Source organism: Asparagus officinalis, chromosome 2 (assembly GCF_001876935.1).
Source record: "Asparagus officinalis chromosome 2, Aspof.V1, whole genome shotgun sequence".
In the NCBI taxonomy this organism is placed as follows: Eukaryota; Viridiplantae; Streptophyta; class Magnoliopsida; order Asparagales; family Asparagaceae; genus Asparagus; species Asparagus officinalis.
Genome location: NC_033795.1, coordinates 23,800,769 through 23,817,280, shown reverse-complemented (window position 1 = coordinate 23,817,280; position 16,512 = coordinate 23,800,769). Strand labels below are relative to the sequence as shown.

Sequence of the window (16,512 nt, the reverse complement as noted above, 5' to 3'; positions counted from 1 at the left end):
TTGATCCCATATCATCGATGCATATTGATGAGAGCAATGAATGGCTAGTTGGGGTGATGGAGGATGAGGGAGAAGTGCCAGTTTTTTATGATGACCCCACATTCACTTGGGAAATAGTTGCTCAAGCTTCAGGAGCTAATGATCTAGCAAGGATATGCAATGCTAACTGCATCAACAAATGCAGTAACATCAATAAGAAATCGACTACTTTGACAACAAGAGCAAAATCAATGCCAACAAGATGGAGCTCAAATTCCGAGGAAAATGAGCATTCTCTTGACGGGAACAAATTTGCATATTTTTCATTTTCATAGCTCTTCTTCAAGTGAAGAATCCCTCCATCGTCATCGGTAACAAAGGCTAAATCATCACCATAGTAATTTTGGCATTACAATTGATAATCCTGACTTTGAGGCTGAATGCACCTAAAGATTTCATGGATGAGCTTCACACTGTTGAACATATTTTTGAGCTCAAGGGAACACTTGAATTTCAACTGGTGAAATTTGTTGCTGTCAAATTAGAGAAATACACTTCAATTTGGTAGGAGAATCTTAAGCAGCAATGAGAATCCTAAGGGGGAGTAAAATCTGTACTTGGAAGATGTGTAGAGAGCTCAAGAGGCAATTCCTCCTTGAGCACTACCGCAAAAGCAAGTTCCTTCAATTTCACAATCTTCGACAACTAGACATGTCAGTGGAAGAGTACACCGTGCAGTTTAGTGGCGGATCCAGTATTTTTAAAAGTGGTGTCACTATGTAATAAATCGTGAGTGAAAAAATAAATCTACACCAAAATCAAACAATTTAAATTCCAAAACCCTAAAAAATCCTAAATTTATATGTAGAAAAAAAATCAAAATTTGCTAAGCATAGAGCTAAGAATGGTCAATGGGATCTTGACAACTAAGTAGAGAAGGAGAAACAGGAGGTGTAGGGCAGAGGATGAGGCGTAGCGCCTATAGGAGCATGGGTAGGGGTAAAAATTTGATCACGGGTTCTTAATTCTAAACATGGTTTTAAATGTCGGCTGACATGTCAGCCGACATGTTGGATCAGAGGCTGGAGTGGAGCGATATGGATATTGCCATTTCAAATCAGATATCATTTTCGAGGCTCATGTCAGACATATCAGGGGATATTGCCGACATGGTCGATTTTCAGCACTAAAAAATCAAAAATCGACCGATTTTTTTTTTTTGAGTTGATAAGTATTGGGCTTTGGGTTTAATACTCAAAAGCCTAACCTGATTAATTCTTTTTTTAGCCTTTTGTTTCCATAGTAACCCGATAGCATATAATATAGATTAGGGCAAAGAAAAAAATATTGCTCTCTTTCCCGCCACGATCTCCTCTCGTTCGTCTTCGTCTCTACAAATTAAAATTGAGAATTCATAAAAGCGTGATATAAACAATAAGATTGAACCGAGAATTCATAAAAGCGTGATATAAACAATAAGATTGAACCGTAGCTTGAAATCAATTCAAAGTCTTAACATTTTATGTCAATTTTATGCAAGGCACTTTACTTCATGTTAATTTTATGTAAGGCACTTCGAAAGTCCTAGTTTGACAATGTGTATTTTATTTATTTGTTGGCATAATATTCTAATGTTTCCCTTCAAGAAATGGAAAACAACTCGTGTTTAGATAATGAATACTCAACTCAAGTAGGATAAGCTATAACAAAACTAGTGCATTCCATCTTGGTGACCAAAATTGAGTAAAAATCCATTCGATATGGCAATCCGACATTTAGTATATGTCCCCCGACATATCCCTAATTTTTGCTGTCCGACATGAATTTTAGTTGTCCGACATGAACCCGACATCCGACATTTAAAACCTTGATTCTAAAAGGGTTTTATTACAATATTAATCCCTAAAATCTTTCCTATTTTGAATTAGTTCCTCAAACCATTGGAATTGCTATTACCTCCCTCACTTTTGAGGTTGCTTTGAAACTAGACCCTCAAATCATTGAAATTACTATTAGGTCACCCAATTCTTAAGTCATTTTTGAAATTAGTCTCTTAAATCAAACATGTATGTGGCAATTAGAGAGAAATTAGTTCCCTAGATCATTGAAAGTGCTTGAAAGTGCTATTAGGTTCCTAAATTCTTACAAGTTGTTTCAAATTTATCCCTTTAGTTGCTACTTCTACTTTTGATTGGAGGGACTAATTCTAAAATAACTTAAAGAATTGTGGGATCTAATAGCATTTTCAATTATTTGAAGGACTAGTTTTAAAAGAACTCAAAGATTTAAGGAATCCAATAGCAGTTTCAATGATTTGAGGGCTTAAATTTGAGAGACTAAAAGACCAATATTGAAGGAATTCATTCTTGATTTTTTTGAGGGCAGTTTGTTTGGTGGGTTGGGTATGATATTGGATGACGTTTTATTAGAGGGGTCACCTAAAGATTGGTTATTAGATTAGTGGGTTGGGATTGGTTATTAGGTGACACCACTTTGGTTAAGGTAGATCCACCCAGGGGCAGATTTATATACGACCCCTGGGGTGCAGTTGCACCCTAAAAATTTTTAATTTATCATATAAACTATAGTTTGGCTTATAATTTGCCCCCATATATTTTGAAAATTGCACCCAAGCCCAACTTATCTAAAACACTAAAGAAATGAGCGACAAAATTTGAAATAGCCCGTTAGAAGTTCAAACCTATTTAAATTTTCAACAACAAAGTCATATTGACCGCAATAAAACTACAATAATAGAAACCCAAAAATAATACTAAAATCCAAACTCATGTTCTTTACTTTGTTTAATTGGCCCAAGTAAAGCTACAACAATAATAAAGTGTAACATATGACTAATGGATTGTTCTTTACTTTGAGAACTTGAGTGATCATATAGAAATTAGATATCATAGAAAGGAAAATTTGGGATTTGTAAGATTAGTAACTAAATATAAGCAAAAAAATTTGCTGACAAGTTGAATAATAGTTTGATATTGATTATTTTGCTTAACTTTTTCTAGTCATGGATAAATATTTTAAGAGAAAGTCACCAATGGAGCAACGATCTACTACTTTGAACTTAAACAATCTTGATAAATTACAACCTAGTGCAAAGCAAAGCAACGTAGTGCGACTCAGGGCTTCAATCGAATATTTGAAGAGCCTGTTTTCATAAAGGCCCTTGTCAACCACAACAATATAAGTTTCCACAAACGAAATTGGAAATGATTGTTTTGTAATATTAAACTGATAAAGTGTACCGACTACCGAGTCCATTCCTATTAGCTACTATTGTTTTATAACATTATTATTATTTTTAGATAAATAGATGCTTAGTGTTTGCTGCCCAAGAATTATTTCATGGATATACTCCTGGTGGAGTGATTTCAAAAAAAGAGAACTCTTAAATTCTGCTTCTTCTTCCACTCGAGTTTATCTTGAACAACTCCTCATGACTTGCATCATCAAGGAACCTTAAGAGCAAGTAGTAGCATAGTACCTTGATGGCCTATGGTCTGACATTGAGAATGCTGTTTAGATGCAACCATATTGGACCCTAAACGAGGTAATCAAACTGGCTGTAAAGGTTGAGAAGCAGCAAGCCAAGAAAATATTTATCACTTCTCGAAAGAAAAGGAGGCCTTGTCCCACTCGGGGGTGCCAACCTGCAAATTGATCTCCTGCAGCTACAAAGTTTGAATTGTCTTAAACAACCCATCCCTCCAAAAAAAAACCTAACATTTGTCCGTGATTCTAGGCCTTCTGCTTCTTCATAATAGGGAGATAGATCACTGACATTATAAGTAGCAGACACACCATAGTCTTAAGGAAGCTCTATCATGTAAGCTTTATCATTGATGTGCTCTAAAACTTATTATCTTCTTCTGTATATTTTCATTGCTGTGCTCTAAGAACTGTCATAATAATTGCTTGAGAACTTTTCTTTAAAAATATGCGAGATGGTAAATGTTTATTAGTGCTGGTTGTTGAGATGGACCTATATCTGGTTTCAAATTTTCATGTAGTTCATGTGATGTTATCCCTGTTACAAATAGGGCAGCCACCTAGAATTACCTCGATATCAGTGGATGCACACGAGCTGATAGACCTATCAAACTTAATTACGCTTTTTTGTATCTCCAAGTTAAGTTCCTCGATCCTTATCATCTTCAATCCAAATTCTGTGATGCATGTGCATCCCCCTCTCTCCATGTCGATTTGCACCATAGCCTGGTAGGTTAGCTTTTCAGTCAGGACAATTCATGAATCTCAAATTAGCTATTGTCAAAGCACCAAATAGTTCTACTTCCTATTATTTACTATGTTTTTATGCTTTCAATTTTATTCATTTGTGCGGCATGTCGGCTATGTGCCTTTTTTAATTTAGTTTTGCATAATTGCAAAGACCCGAGCTTTCACTATGTTGCTTTGTAAATTAATCGAACACGGGACTTCCAACAGGGGTGAGATAGCCCTTCACTGAAGATGATTGTCCTAATTTTTGATGTATGCTTTAATAGCTGAGTAGCAGGTATTGCTAATGTTACAGAAAGTGGTAGGCGGACTAGGCGTTTAAGCCAGCACCTAAACATCTAAGCGTACGCCTAGGCGACGCCTACGCGTTTGGCTATTTTTTAAAATTATTTAATTATAATAATTGATAAAAATATATATTAAAGTCATATAAATTTGTAAAAAAAAAGATAGTAATCCTAGATCCACAATAAACCATGCATACTTAAATGTTAAATAGCCAAAATAATAACTAACTAGGTTATTGGATGCGCTAGGAGGCCTAGGTGTTGGACCCGTCGCCTAGAGCCTAGGAGATTTATTTTATTTTTTAATTATAATAATGGATAGTAAATGTTAATATAGAAAGCTTAGGTGCCGGACTAGTGTCTAGGTGGATTTTTTCTTCATTTAAGTAGTCATCGAGGAAGTTTTGCTAAAGGTCAGAGGAGGTAGTGGAGGTATTCATATTTACAGGCTAAACGAGTTTGAAGGAGGTTGGAGGACATGGAGACTGCAACACAAAATCACGATCAAGGCTTAAAGGGTGCAGTTCACGTAAGCAGATAATGCTCCCCTAAACACTCCCAAAACCTAGGTGGGCAGTCTAGATACCGCCTAGACGCTAGGTGCTAGTTAGGCAGCTAAGGTACCGCCTAGGCCTAGGCGTACGCCTAGGCGGACTAGGCGGAGGCTTTTTAAAACAGTGGGTAGCGTTGTAGCCGAAAGCTACAAGAATGAAGTAATTCCATTAATGGATAGTTTCCTTGTATTAACTGTTAACATGCAATAGTTTGACATACTCATATAATTTATCTCTTGATTGCTAACATGACAAGCATTTTTTTCATGTATACAATAGGCAATTGTTTAATGAGTGGATGTGAAGTTGAAAAGTCAAGCTTTGTGACAGTGTTTTTAATTGTTTTAGCCTATCTAACTTTTTTTAATGGTATTATCTTGTTTTCTTCAAGCCAGGACCAGTGGATGTAAAATCAGGTTTGAGACATAAGAAAAGCGATCATGATTACCAGAAGTTGAGGAGAGCCTTATGCAAGGGTTATGGGAATCAGCTAGCCGAGCGAATGCTGCATCATAATGGCTATCGGACGCTTGGTTATCGGTCGCAACTTATCCAGGTATTTCTTATTTATTTCTCAATACACGAGTAACTGTATAGATTAATATCCCTATAAATATGTGTGCGCGCGCGAGGGCATGCATGTTATGTATATACATATGTATATATTTATGTATGTATGTGTATGTATGTGTGTGCCCGTGCGTGTGCGCGCATATCTGCGTGCATGCATGTACGTACGTACATAAGCTTAGGATTCAAACATTTTAAGTAAATTCATTAACAACTGATGCGGAATGCTGAGCCTCTGAATACAGATAATATTTTTGTAAAGTTTTTTTTGGCTACTGTGTAGTATGGCTGTGGTGTTTTATAATGGGGTTGCTACAATAAAGGTAATACTTAATTGATCAATTAGGAACCCAAATACTAATTATCGATGACTGGAAGGACTTTTAGTTTGATATATTCTACTGTTACTGTATAATATCATATAGTTTCCTTTTAGGTTAATTTTTGAAGAATCAACTATTTTCCATTGTATACCTGCTTCATTTGTTTCTTACCTCTCCCTCTTCTAGTAATCTCGCTGACCTCTTGGACCTCTAGTATACTACTATTTTTTTCTCCTGTATGCCTATCCTATGAAGTTTCTGTGTTAGCAAACAGTGCCTGTTTAACTCATGTTTCGACATAAAGCTAGAAATATTTGACTCCAACATTGGTCTAAATTGGTTCAAAACTTAATTTGAAGACCATATATCCTAGCTTTGACTCCCAACTAGTCTAATCCTGAAAGTTACTGTAAGACTAGTTCATCAATAGTGTCTCAGAATGTTCCTCTTAGACTTTTACGGCTATTGCATGCTGTCATATTGATCGATGAAATGACAGCAGGACGCTGTTTCAGATTTAAGGTGATAGTGCAATAAAGGATAATGGAGTCCAACCTGCTGATATTCATTTGTATAGAATAGAAGAAGTAATTGGCTTGCTCATGCACCATTTGATATGCTTATTTAAGTGTTTAGGGCCCTTAACTTACCTAGTTAAAATTTTTTACTGATGGATAATAAACTCTAGGAATGATTCAGAAAATCTTATGATCAAACTACTGATGCCATAAAATCTCTATTCAAAACGACAGCAGGTGTTCTGTGATTTACAAAATAATTTTGCTGGCAGATATCATGGACACCTATATTCCACATTGGTTGACTTCAGCAGTCTCTATTCTTCTGGTTCTACTTGCAATATGAGAGGCTCTAAGCCTAGATATATGTGTTTTCCTTATCCTCTTGGATTATAACTAAAGTGAGAGATTTAATATCAAATGCATGTTGTCACGGACAGGTCGTGGTCTAGCTCTCTGACATTGGTTTTATCAGAAACAAGTAATTAATCAGATGTTTGTTATAAATTTATAAGTGAACTTTTTGTTTCGAGCCGTGGCATTATTGTCACTGGTTATGTTACTGTTTTCTTGCTACTGATGCTAGTAAAAAAGGTTAGCCCAATGTACTGAGAGTTTTTATGTGATAAGCTATTCATGCTTTGTTAGATTTCTGTTAATACTATCATTCTGTTTCTTCTATAGCCTGAATTTAAGGTTTGCTTTCTTGAATAAGACATCACTTAAACCTTTTACTCGCACCGGAGAGTTCTTTGCATCATATAAACTGGAACTTATTCTAGGAAGGAAATGTCTTCTCAACGTCCACTAGGAGTATTGAGACGTACTTGTTAATGCCTTTCACACATTATTGCAGGTACACCCATCTTCAGTTCTAGAAACTGACGAAGACGGGCAACTACCTGATTATGTCGTCTACCACGAACTCATAAATTCCTCTCGTCCATTCATGAGAAATGTTTGTGCAGTTGAGATGTCATGGGTGATGCCCATTCTAAGGAAAATAGAGAAAATGGACGTCAACAAGCTCAGGTAAATAAATTATAGAGCAGATGCAATCCTATATCGTGGCCGAGTTACTTATACATTTGTATTTTGTTGCAGTGGTGGTTTTGGTGCTTTAAATGAGAAAGAAACACCAGAGGATAAACAAGAGCAATTGCCTGAGAAAGAGGCTAGTGGTAGCACAGCGCCTTCTGATAATGTGGACAGCAAAATTCAGGCAGCCCGTGAACGCTATCTTGCACGCAAAGCAAAGAAATAATGGTCAACCCTCATGTTCAAAGCGAAAGAGCACGAGAGTGTGAGAATGCCAACAGAAGCAAGCCCAGCAATATTTGTGGGCGCTCAGCTTGACGGGCTCCGCTAGTTGAGAAGAATCTGCTCCGATAGATATTAGTGTGACGCGAGCATCCGTTCCTACACTTGTTGTGCTAACCTGCAGAAACCAGCAATAGGTTAGAGTAGTTCGTAATTTCAGTTGAGATCGCTCCCTGTGAAGGTCTCGAGAAATTAAGACTGCATGGGTTTGGGCCTATCCAATGTTGTGCTCAGTGTGTGTTCATCGGTCTCATTTGCTGACTGACAATTGTAATCTATTAAGAGACAAAATTTTCCTATATTTGACCGGTTTGTTGTGAAGGTTTCTAATCATTTGTTACATCTGCCATACAAGGTTCGGTGGTTCTACTTCTTCCTGCTTTTTAGATATATTAGCGGTTTTTTTTTTCCACTGAGAAACCATGTTAAAAATAGGGTCGTTTTACAAATAATATCTTTTATTTTCAATTTATATGTAGACGTTACAAACGATCGTCTCCTAGTTAAAATTTTCATCGAAAACTCAAAAAATACTCTTAAAAACTTATATTCAAGACGCATGATTTAATTTCTTAGGCTTTGTTTTGCTACCATGGTGATTTTCTTATGTTTTTCTAAAAAACACCATGGTTTTGTGTTTCTACCTCCAGAGGGTTTGCAAAATATTATGGTGAGTCTTTTTTGTCAACACTAGTTTGACCTATACAATTAGTATTAAATATAATATTGAATTAGTATTAAATATACAATTAAAGTTTAATTATAATAGAATGCGTTAAAATTAAAATATTATAATATTTATTTTATATTACTATATTAGGATAAATTTTTAAAACCAACCCATTTAGAAACTTAATTGTAAAAATTAACCCATTTTGAATTTAATTGCCCAAATTGATCCAGTTTCAGCCAGTTGGTTGAAACTGGGTCGATTTTATCGAAATAATTTATAAAACTTCATGGGATTTTAAGTCCCGTGAAGTTTAAGTACGTTGTTATTTATGAAAGTAATGTGATTTAAGAGGATGAAAACATCACGTGAAGTCCTGTGGAGTTGTAGCTTTAATAAACATGCATATGTTTTGTGCATGTTTTTTTATATACAATATACATGAAAACAATTTTTCCAATAAATATACACACAATTTCCCAACAATTTCTCAACAATATACATAAAAATAATTTCACAACAATATACATGAAATTTCCGCCTCATTCACAACAATATACATGAATCAAACAAGACACACGAAAATCACATATATACTGAATTACAATATTATTCATAAAATCCAGCCATGAATCAAACAATACTCATGAAAATCACATATATAAACAATAATTGATCCACAAAAGTAACAAATTTGAACAATCTAACCATATCGTTATTGAAATTCACAAAAGTAATAAAATTGAACAAAAGAAATTCACATACATCCCAAAAGTCATCTCCCTCTCTTACCCCTTCCCCTCACTCCCCCCACCCCTCCTCCCCCCCCCCTCTCGTCCCCGCCCCCTCTGTCCATGCTGCTGAGCCTCGATGATCTGAGTATCTGGTTGTGTATGAGGCTAAGAAGTGCCGACTCCATCAGCATGCGTCGTGCTATGAGAAGTGCCGACTCCATCAGCATGCGTCGTGCTATGAGAAGTGCCGACTCCATCATCACGCGCCCTCGTTTGACTTGTCCTACGTCGTCGCGTGTACACTTCACCAAATTGGCGTGACCTGTCCCGACGGCCTTCAAACTCGTCGACATGATTTTTGTGGAACACGCTCGCTATTCTCTGTTTAATCCTTTTGAAGATCCCTACCTAAGACCGTTAGATCCTGAATCTCAGTAATATGCTCATTTATATCGGCCTCAATCTCATCAAAATCATTGATCTGCGAGTTAATCAATATATACACAACTTAGCAAATAATATCTTAATAAAAAAATTATCGTTTTAATTTAGTTTAAAAACTTACATAATCTCTCTCGATCATGGCACTAGCTATGTAACTATTTGTCGGTGGGCGTGGTACGTATTCAGCTATTGTCTATGGGTCGCATCCTATCCATCTGCATGTGATATTCCAATACCAACGCATATATTCGGTATAACCCACAGCTAGAATTTTCTCATCCTGTATGAAATTCCACATGTCTATGTATGCCGCACGGAATACGGCTCAGTCCATACAATGCGATGTCATCCATCGCCTACGATCAAGTTGCTCAACAGGATCTGACACATGCTGAGAGAGAAGAAATTTCCACAACACACGATCTGGGACATGCATCTCGACAATCTCCCAATATATCAACGGGACTCTGGCTCTCCACAAAGCAGCGCTATCTCGACAGATAGGTGCAAGAGTATGCATATCGAGATCAGGCGGATGATAGGGCGTCCACTTGAACTGAAATTAAAAAAAACTTTTATCAGTATCTACAACAAAATTAAAATATTCATAATGAATTGAGTTTTATATTTACCTCTTGGTGGTGGAGACCATCAAGCTCATTTCGGTAAAACTCTATATGTCTAGTCGTTGTTTTGTATTAATAGCACCTCACGTTATACCTATTTGGCATAAAAAATATATGAGAACAAATTCGTAATTTATGCAAAATTATACCTTCATCCCAAAGGAAACTGGCCTTGTAGATCGCGGTGCACATGCAAAGTAGGTCGTCTAATATGAATGTGCTCCCATGACCAAACCAGCATTAATTTACGCATAAAGAATATATGAAAACGCTTGTCAATAATTTATTCATAATTATACTTGTATCAATGTCATGCATCCCTTGAATTCTTTATTCTGCATCAAGGACATCCTGCCTAGTTCTCTATAAAGCTATGTCAAGACAGCACTACCCCATGATAGAGTGTCGCATACATCAAAATCCTCTAGCAGTGGCATCCATCGTGCATGTACAAGACTCTTGCTCACGTCAAGAAATAACGTGCACCCTATCATGTGTAATATGTAAGCACGGGCGTGATACTGAATCATCTCATGCGTGGCATCGACTGGTACATCGCCCATAAATGTCGATCGAAGCCACGATAGCTTCATCACATCACTCCTCAAATCAGGAACCTGCCCAAGAAGCCTCTCACATACTTCGGGCCAATTGTGATCATCGGTGCCTGTAACAACCGTGCCATCAATGCAGAGCCCAAGTATGATGGCCACATCCTGAAGTGTAATCGTACACTCCCTATATGCATATGAAATATGTTGGTCTCCGGTCTCCACTTCTCAATAAGTGCACTGATAAGGGCCCAGTCAAGCCTAATATACCTCACCGAGGAACACTTTCAAAACCCGGCTTGAGTTACCAACTGTATTACTCGCTCATCCTCCATCTCCCAGTTCGAGTGACTCTAGGAACAGTCCACTATGGTGATCTCTGGTATGGGCTGCAAATTATTCAAAAATGATAATATTTATTGATAAAAATTTTAACCAAATGTCAAACATTTATAATAACACTAACTTTTACAATTTTCTATAATTTCCTCTCTAACTTCATACATAAAATTATTTAATTTTTCTTCACAAAATTCATAAATAATTCAAAATTTATTTCAAAATCAAATATACTTAATAACAGAAGTAAAATCAGGGTTTACATCGGGCACATGAATAAACGACGGAATCACTAGTACGACATCGGAATATCTTTTTCTTGTAATATTCTACCTAACATTTCCACTCAGATAGCCCGCCCGCAATGGGGACTGAACATCTTCTGGAAATGGACGTGAAACAGAGCGATGAGAACATCAGCGCATATCACAAGCGGTAATATCAGGCAGTCAGTGCGAGTCGGGGGACGGGGCTGAACTGGAACTGTTGTAGGTCCGATGGTCGGAGGGGGAGCTTTTACGGGCTAAAACCATGATCACAGCACGCCGACAGGTAGGGTCGACGGCGGCGGTGGCTGCGATGGTGGGTTGTGGGCGGCAGAGAAAGGGGCTAGGAACCTTTTGGGAACGAGGGAGAAGAGGGTTGGGTTGGTCGCGTGGGTGGGAACAGGTTGCGCGTGAGTGGGGTTCTATGCGTGAGTGGGCCTTTTATAGGCGCTGCCAAACTCCACGGGACTTCAAGTCCCGTGGAGTTGCAGGCAAAATTAGCCTGAGACTTCATTGGACTTGAAGTCCCATGAAGTTCAAGCTTCACGGAACTTCAAGTCCCGTGAAGCTTGGGTTACATTGCTTAACAAGGGCTTAAATTTCACTGGACTTCAAGTCCCGTGAAGTTTCGTAACTTTTTTTTATCAAAATCGATTCAGTTTCAGCCAACTAGCTAAAACTGGGTCGATTTTGATAATTAAGTTGCAAATAGGTCTTTTTTGTAATTAAGTTTCTAAATAGGTTGGTTTTCAAAAAAAAATTCATTATATTATTAGTAGTTCTAAATATAATTCAATATATTATATTATAACACATTATAATAGCAATTTATTTTTTATTTGTGTATTATTAATAAATTAAGATATTATTTACGCTTTAACATTGTAAAATGTATTATAGATTTTAATATATTACAACTTATTAATAATAATTTAATGATATAATAATAATTTAAGATAAATTACTTTACTGTATAACATATTATATTATTTATTATATAATATATTAATATTCTATATACTATATTACATTTATTATACAATATAACCTATATAACATATACTAACTATAGTATTATTTTATTTTAGATATATTTCTCTTATATACCATTTTATAATTATTAATATATTATATATATTTATGTAAATAATAATAATAATAACTTTATAATATAGCATTTTTTATTATATAGTATATTATTATATTATTATTAATTATTAATAATTTATTGCATAATATTTTGTATTAATATATTTATTTTTCGTTATTTATTATTATAACATTTTAATTATATTATAGTATAATACATTCAACTTATTAAATGTTAGTACTTAATATGTTATTGTATTATTATAAAATATATTGTAATTATTAATACATTTTAGGTTATTTACTAAATATTATCAATATAAAAGATTAACTATATTATAATATTAGATTATATTACATTATAAGCATGTTGATAATAAATTAAATTAGTTATATATGATATATTATGTTAGATATTTTGTTAACATCACCTTAAACTCAAAGCCAAAACATCAAACTCAAAACATCTAAACTATTTCAAAATAAGTGTTTTGTTTTTGGTTTGGGGAGTTTTTAGCTCAAAAAACACTGGTTTCTAAACGCATGGTGTTTTGTTTTTGACAAAAACACCATGGAAATAATAAAACCGCATTGGTATTCAAACGATACATTAATGTTTAGGTCTTGCTAGGATATCACATACGTTAAACATCCATTTTGTTAAAGATTATTTTTGATATTTTAGTGAATGTTTGGGTAGGAGATGGTTGATTGGAACAAAAACTCACTTTAAAGATACTTTACATATGAATTGAATATGAAAGGAGTTTATATTTTAAAGATGATTTCCGGAGAGAAAAACCCTATATTAGCTTATAACTTTGTTCATTCCAATTGTTTCATTATTTCTTTCTTAGTTACAGCAGGCTTTCTCAGACTCTTCTCAGAAGCGTGAGACGCCATCAGTCTTTCTAACTACAATCAATCTACAAATCTCTCTCTTTTTAACCGTCAATTATAAATATAGTTGGTAAATTTGAATTGAATATATTATTAATTTCCACCGAATAAGTTCTCATTAACTCATGTCACCACTCAATTCAAATAATCACAGAATATTCAAATAAATAAATAAAATAAATTGTCCGCAAATATGTGAACTTGGGACAGCGCCATCAGGCCCATCACAGTGAGAAATCTGACACTAAATGTTATCTACAGTGTACCAAAGCTGAATTTTCATTTCTCGATGCATGAATATCTTGATGCATGTTAACCGCAATCCCACATCTACGAACGACATAATATAACCAACACTTCCAGGTTTTCAAAGGAATTTCCTATGCATGGTTCGCGAATTCTTCTTTAACAGGACATCAATGCCAAAAACATTTGCACATAAAACACAAGAAGGGGCAATGGCATGTAAAGAAGAAAGAGTTCTAATTCCCTAAAACATTACGTCAACCTAAACACAAGTGCCAATAGAAAAGACCCAAATACGCTACTTCAACTTTTGCACATAAAATACATAGTACAGCAGTCTGCAGAAACCAAAACATGGCAACACTGCAGTTTTCGTTTCAAAAAGCAGCTGCTCAACATCATTAGAATCCATAAAAGCCCACACAGACAGCGCTTTTGAAACTCTGAACAGCACAACCGTATTATTATTCATTTAAGAAAATGTGCCTGAGCACCAAATGTTACTTGAAAATTTGCAGGAAGCAAATAAAACTGAATTATTAACCAACAAAAAAGATGCTTCAGATACAAATAGCTGTTCGCATTATGCTCTCTGCTCGACATAGGACCCGGAAATGCCAGAGGTTCCAAGGAGGGTAACCTGCGAATTAAGGTGGTGAACGTTAGTAAGCTAATTCAAATTCTTCAGGTATGCATCACATTTCACGCTTTAACCTAAACACTCACATATATTTATAGTGGACATAAGAGGTTAGCAATGATGTATTAAGGAAATAAGTGCAAAAAATGTCATCAAAACATCTTGTGCAAAGACAGGAACCAAGCTATATATTGCTCCCATCAAATTTCCATAACCCAGATAGTTATGAGTCTCAACAAAAAGCTAGATTTCAGAAACGAATGAGACTGATTAAAAGAATGCACACGAGTGTTTATTCAGGATCCATAAGTTACCACAGCGTGGCAATGTAAGGCTGAGAGCAAGCATAAAAAGAGGACATAGACATCAAAATACCACATATAAGCAATACCAAGTCTTTCCTCTCCAAATGGAGTTGACTCGTAGAAATAAACACTTCACCATGAATAACATGCTTACACTTTTCCGGGAGCAAACCAATATATCAAACTTCAAGAAAGAAATGCCTTTTTCCAGCAGTATACAAATGACTATTATTGAAAAAATTTCTTACCTTTCCCCACTCAGAACCAATACCGCTACATCTCATCTTCAAGTGAATCATTTTAGTTCCCAACTCGCTTTCAACCTTTTTGCGCAGATAGGCCTCATCAGGACCAAAAGAATCAAGATACTTCACATAGCGGTTATATGCAGCTTTCATGGCATCTTCTAGATACCCTGGCAACGGTCCAACATTCTGCAAATTGATCCAATTGTATAATTAAAAGTTAAACCGAAATTACAGCAAACGGACATTTGGTTTGACTTACTCTTAACATTAGCTGTCCACTTAAAATATTGTGAAGGTTTTGGCACGTACACCATCATATGATTGGGTCTTTGGAGGACAAACATCAATAGGATTTCTTAGGGGTAACTTCTTTAAATATGTGACAGGAGTATTAAGATCCCTATGTTCCAAGTGAGAGGGTGTTCTCTGAAAAATAAATTATACCTTCATTAAGTTTATTAAGGAATCATGACATGCAGTCCGAAAATATCATGTCTGATACGCATTCGACTGAACATGGTTCATTGATACAATTGCTTATGTTGCATAGCCAATACAAGGAAGGGCATATGTTAAAGAAACAGGGATTTATCCCAGTTTATACCTGAGAGAAATATATCACTTTTCTATTTGTTTGACGCTGTCTTTTGAGAGAAGCATCAACATTATGAGCAATAATGGTGTTGAAGGTACTTGTAAGTTAAATATACGGCACAAAATGAGAGTTCTCTCTTTCTTTCTACCAATTTTTATAAGTTTTAATCTAACTGTGTACTGTGATATGGGTTAGGAATTTAGAAGTTATTGGAGATAATCAAGGGGATTTATCCCAGTTTATACCTGAGAGAAATATATCACTTTTCTATTTGTTTGACGCTGTCTTTTGAGAGAAGCATCAACATTATGAGCAATAATGGTGTTGAAGGTACTTGTAAGTTAAATATACGGCACAAAATGAGAGTTCTCTCTTTCTTTCTACCAATTTTTATAAGTTTTAATCTAACTGTGTACTGTGATATGGGTTAGGAATTTAGAAGTTATTGGAGATAATCAAGCTATAAGTTTTAATCTAACTGTGTACTGTGATATGGGTTAGGAATTTAGAAGTTATTGGAGATAATCAAGGGGATTTATCCCAGTTTATACCTGAGAGAAATATATCACTTTTCTATTTGTTTGATGCTGTCTTTTGAGAGAAGCATCAACATTATGAGCAATAATCGTGTTGAAGGTACTTGTAAGTTAAATATACGGCACAAAATGAGAGTTATCTCTTTCTTTCTACCAATTTTTATAAGTTTTAATCTAACTGTGTACTGTGATATGGGTTAGGAATTTAGAAGTTATTGGAGATAATCAAGCTCAAAGTCTTGCACCTTTTTCTAGCAAGATTATACCATGTCATTACAATAGTTAAGTATATGAAGAGTACTAAGCCAAATAAATTTAATTCTCAAGTGGAGACCAGATTTGTTGGGTAAACTAAGAAAAGGTTGTAGTCTATCAGTAGGAAGTAGGTTGCTTTTGGTGGATTCTGCTCTGTTGCTTTAGGGTTGGGTTAGAAAATGCTATAGGGAGGAAAAGTGAATTAGAACTCAAGATTGATATTTGAGTACGGTTAGGTTGGACTAGCTTCACAATATTTATCT

At 35.4% G+C, this 16,512-nt stretch overlaps 2 protein-coding genes across 2 annotated transcripts in view; one reads left to right on the top strand and one right to left on the bottom strand.

Moving 5' to 3' along the window:
- Positions 1–8,177, top strand: part of LOC109830541 (probable pre-mRNA-splicing factor ATP-dependent RNA helicase DEAH4) — a 58,179-nt gene extending 50,002 nt beyond the window's left edge. Inside the window, 3 exon segments of the mRNA XM_020397823.1 lie at positions 5,470–5,630; positions 7,342–7,517; positions 7,590–8,177. Coding sequence (XP_020253412.1) covers positions 5,470–5,630; positions 7,342–7,517; positions 7,590–7,749 — 497 coding nt within the window. The 3' untranslated portion in view covers positions 7,750–8,177.
- Positions 13,950–16,512, bottom strand: part of LOC109830540 (succinate dehydrogenase subunit 5, mitochondrial-like) — a 6,734-nt gene continuing 4,171 nt past the window's right edge. Inside the window, exons 3-4 of the mRNA XM_020397822.1 lie at positions 14,864–15,049; positions 13,950–14,310 (exon numbers count right to left, since the gene is read on the bottom strand). Coding sequence (XP_020253411.1) covers positions 14,254–14,310; positions 14,864–15,049 — 243 coding nt within the window. The 3' untranslated portion in view covers positions 13,950–14,253. The remainder of the gene's footprint in view (positions 14,311–14,863; positions 15,050–16,512) is intronic.